This window comes from Pseudoliparis swirei, chromosome 9 (genome assembly GCF_029220125.1).
Source record: "Pseudoliparis swirei isolate HS2019 ecotype Mariana Trench chromosome 9, NWPU_hadal_v1, whole genome shotgun sequence".
In the NCBI taxonomy this organism is placed as follows: Eukaryota; Metazoa; Chordata; class Actinopteri; order Perciformes; family Liparidae; genus Pseudoliparis; species Pseudoliparis swirei.
Genome location: NC_079396.1, coordinates 14,210,346 through 14,215,015, shown reverse-complemented (window position 1 = coordinate 14,215,015; position 4,670 = coordinate 14,210,346). Strand labels below are relative to the sequence as shown.

General features: G+C 42.2%; 1 protein-coding gene across 1 annotated transcript; it reads right to left on the bottom strand.

Annotated features, from left to right (window-relative positions):
• Positions 1-870: 870 nt before the first annotated feature.
• Positions 871-4,128, bottom strand: hoxc11a (homeobox C11a). The gene is made up of 2 exons (XM_056423210.1): positions 3,289-4,128; positions 871-1,889 (listed from the first exon to the last, which is right to left on the bottom strand). The coding sequence occupies exons 1-2, from the start codon at positions 3,992-3,994 to the stop codon at positions 1,657-1,659; spliced, it is 939 nt and encodes a 312-aa protein (XP_056279185.1). The 5' UTR covers positions 3,995-4,128; the 3' UTR covers positions 871-1,656.
• Positions 4,129-4,670: the final 542 nt, after the last annotated feature.

The window sequence follows — 4,670 nt, the reverse complement described above, 5'->3', positions numbered from 1 at the left end:
TAAAATGCTCGGCTGAATGAGCTAAACATTTGAATTCCACGAGATCGCTCACAGGCCTGATCTTTACAAAAATAATAAGTTTAAAGTACTTACTAAAATCTCTACAAAAATCTCTGGTTTTTCTGAGGTTTTCCAACCGGGTATTGAGATTATCCGAGATGTGGACATGTCGGCTGCGTGCAGAGGGGGTTGGGGTTCGGTTCCACGTTACAAACCGAGTTCATGTCGAAACCTCTTGGCAACTTTGGTTCGCCCCTTTCGGACATCCAGTCTTGCTTGTTTACTATTTACTGCGGAAGTGAACGCCATTCCCCCCAACAGACGGTGCAATTAAGAGAAAAAAATAGCCATTTAGTGCCTCTGTCTTTATGGCATGTGTCTAGACTACAAGAGCGCGATTCCATTTAGTAGGCACTAAAAGAGGTTATCATTCTCTTTCTCTACTTTTCTCAGATCTGCGGCTCTATCTTCGTTTAACATGCGTGCTGAAGTTTAAACATGATCTTTCAGAGTGCTGTAACCTTAAAATAGCCGGAAATCTGACAAGTGTCGGAGGCCCGCCGACACTATTCCTCAGCTTCACAACCGCTACCAAACCCACCACGTGTGTTTCAGCCTGAACTGGCTATTAACAGGTTAAACGCGTGTGCTCTTGTTATGAGCCAACATACACTAGCACACACACACATGCACACAAACACACACACACACACACACACACACACACACACACACACACACACACACACACACACACACACGTATAAGCAGTTGCAATTTCCAGCAAAAGCAGCAAACAGTGCAGCTGTTAAGAATAGATGCATCAGTTATGGTATTTGTGATAACGGTGGCAGAAAAAGCACAAAGTCGTTGAGTTTTGCCTATATAGGTTTCTGTTTATTTCATATGTATTATATTAACGATACACAGGCCAACAATCTGTTCATACTCTCTGGAATCCAAAGCACCAATGTTGTAAGCAAATAATTTAACGAGAGTTGGCGTTAAAGCTGTTTAAGTTGTAGGGTAGTGTACTGGAAGATAGCAGCAGGGATAGGGTAAAGGAAATTTAACATATTATTTACAGTCACAAATGCACATTGCATAGGCTACTAAGGGGGGTATACTTTTAACAGATTGGACGTCACAGTTCTCAATGGCGAAACATTTAGCCAAGAGATTTGCCTTACTTTGACCATGGCCTGGTCGAGAAATAATTAGATCATGATATAATATATACATAGACCAGAGGGACTGGGAAGAGCTATACGTTGTCTGCGCAATAAGGATTCAAACTGTGTGTTACATTTGATAGCCTATTTAACAACAAATATGTCTATATGAACAATAGAATAAACACAATGGAGACTTGTGATAAATAGAGAGACATATTCAAGAACAGCATAGGTATAAATGATTATTCGAACCATGTAGGCCTTACTGGGGACCAACAAGAAATTCACTGCCGCCCGTGGGGCAATAAGAAAATGGCGACATTATCCCATGCAGGCCTATTATTCCCACTGTCCACTTTAACATTGCACCGTTGGCGACATGGGCTCCTTTAGAAAATGCTTATGCCCACGATTACAATTCAATGAGATAAGAGTAGGCCTTAATGTCACTGACCAAGATGGTGACACTTTCTGCTCCTGCTCACAATAGGGGGTTCCCAGAGAAGTATTGGAGGCGATCTCTGCTCAGCTTCTTCTCTTTCATTCTTCTATTCTGAAACCAAATTTTAACCTGGCGATCGGTGAGGTTTAACATTCGCGAAAGCTGAAGCCTTTTCTCCTTGTTGATGTAAACGTTAAAGAAGAATTCCCGCTCCAGCTCCCGAATCTGAAACTTGGAATATGGGCACCTCTTCTTCCGTGTGCGAGGAGTAGCTGGAGACCAAAAGAAGAAAATACAAATACATTTAGTTTCACGGGAAATAGAAACAACATCACATGTATTGACATTAATAATAATATCTACCCCAAAAAAATGTGACAACAAAAGCGCAGTGTTGAGTTGACCATAGGACCAGATGCTAAGACGTGTTTCATTCCCATTAATGATAACATTTGAGTTAACATTCATCAAGAAGAGTGGCCGAGGCGATCAGTTAATCCGTCATAAAACGTGTTAAATATCCGAATCACGTGGAGGAAATAATATCACCTTACTGACTCTAAGTACGTGTTTATCTGTTATAAATATACAATAACAAAAGTATCTAACCACATTATGTGCGCCACATTCCTCTGGAGCTAAACTAACACTTTACACAATCTGATGGCAGTGGATTGAAATGCATCGCTTATGTCTGTTGCATCGGCCGATGCAGACCTCTGAGGCCCAATAACTTCTTATCAAACAGGTGACTAGGGAAATAGATTTTTTTTCTTGTTTTCTGTGAGGAACAGGGGTAGCCTCGGTTAGCTTGTATCTGCAGCCTGGCTGAGCTAATGCAATGTACATGAGGCTACACACCAATAGGGAAAGTGTGCTGCGATTATATCAATGCAGGCACTTGAAATCAAATCAAATCACTTTACTTAATACTGGTAATTCAAGTTATCAGTAATGCCAGCTTTATTTTTAATAGAAAGGTGAGGGAAAGGATTTAAACTTCACATTTTTTCAGTAGCTACTGAGGAAATAGCATACATTGCAGACATATATACATTGCAGACATATATATATATATATATATATATATATATATATATATATATATATGCATTCTTCTCACTATGAAAGATGCAAAACACTGATTAATGTACTGCCTTTACTTGTTAATGGATCAAACGGTTCTAGTCTGTCATTGGATGGATATATATCTCGACATCTTGATATCTAGATAGATAGGGACGCATTTAACCGTAAAGTGTGTCATACTCTGTGCAGCATGTCTTTAGCGGGCAACCCGGGTGCTAAAAGAACATTCACAAGACGCCAAAAGCAATGTTCTGCCCAATTGGTTTTTACACTCGACAGTCCGACGAGAAAATCCTTTAAAATGACCAACGCAAGTTCATGATCAAAGTTAACATTTGTCACAATAGCTCTCTCTCTCTTAAACATTTCACAGACTCTCACCATAGAGGCGTCTGTGTATAACATCCTCTTTTTTTCAAAGCGCTTTCCCATCGTAAAAATTCTTCTCGTTGCAAGAAAGAGCTTTGTAGGGTTATAATAAAATCCTTTGAATGCTTATAAAACTTCACATAAAATCTGACCGACAAAACACCGGGCTAGTCCCCTTAACCTTCCCCCATTTTACAGCTTCGGTATACCTACTCGAGTGGCTGCTCTTGTTGGCGGTGCCGTCCTTGGTTGTTGCGGAGGAAGAAGTGCACGAGCCTGAATTTGTATGTTCCCCTTCATCTTCTGGCTCTTTTTCCTGCTCCGGAGCTCCGGCTACGGGCTGCTGCTGCTCCGGGGACTTGCTTTCCAGCTTTCCCCCCTCGCTCTTTTGTAAACAACTGTCTGACTGATTGTCCGTGCTGCTGCAGTATGAAGTCTCGAAAAAGCGGTCGAAACCTTGCGGAAGGACGCAGTTTTTCCCCACGCCGGAGTAAAAACCTGTGGAGGGGTGATTGGAGCCGGGATGGGTGTGATGGTGGTGGTGGTGGCTGTACACACTCTCGTTCTTCATAAGCATTTCCGTCATGGTGGATGGTGGAAGACAGTCCCTATGCACCAGATCCTCTCCCGAGTAGCACGATGCATAATTGCTTCTGTGGTGCCATTTACTGGCAGGGTCCAAGCCGTATGAAACTTCCCGTACCGGCTGCACTTGAGACAGATTTGTGGAATAGGGGTAGCTGATTTGCCGGGACGGGCCCTGTGGAAGAAACGAGGAGACGGCAGAAAACTCGGGGACGTAGTAGGTGCAGCTGGGGAGGTAGATGTTGGACGCGCAGCCTGTCCTGTCTCCAAACTCGGATGTCCGGTCTTTGCGCGTCTGGGAGCAGAAGTTGCCCAGATTCACCGAGTTAAACATCTTTCTCTCTCTCTCTCGTACTCCGAACTATAGATAGATGTTTTGGATACGAGCTGCAGTTGAAGGGGGAAATTTGGGAAGGCGAGATGACGCGCAATCCGTCTAAGTCGCCCCGCAAGACACGTGATCGAAAGTAGATATTGTCATATATCAATTTGGAAGAGTTGGATGTGTAGGAGTGGTTGGCTTTGGGTAAGATCGAGAAGGTTCAAACGAATAATTTCCCAACACCACAGGCGCACTAAGAAAACCAGTAACAGATTCCTGCTTGCTGGCTTATGACAATTAGAGAGATATGTGCTGTGTGTGTTTATGTTTATGGGCTGCTGGTAGGCTAGCTACACAGCTACAGCTCCTTAACCCGGCATTGCACATACTGCAGAGTACATTCAGAGACATGCATTTCATGGTTTTATTGAATTTAACACTTATTCAAATATTATTATTATGTATTATCCATAATATCACTAAATAAGAATTACTATATATCTTAAAAGACGATTGAACTACTGGTCATTTTTTATATTTTAATCATAGAATGAGGACATATTATGAATGCCACTGTTAGTACACAATTTGGATTAAGGACGGATCGGTCAGACGCTGTCAGTGCCCACTTGAGGTGTAAGGATGATCAAAACAACCCAACAAGTCTCGTCATCGTTTTACTAGTTAC

Excerpts from the sequence above, each read along its gene's own strand:
- hoxc11a (XM_056423210.1), bottom strand. The coding sequence starts at position 3,994 with ATGTTTAACTCGGTGAATCTGGGCAACTTCTGCTCCCAGACGCGCAAA. Across the intron at positions 1,890-3,288 it reads CAACAAGAGCAGCCACTCGA|CTACTCCTCGCACACGGAAG; the intron begins GTAGGTATACCG and ends TTTGGTCTCCAG.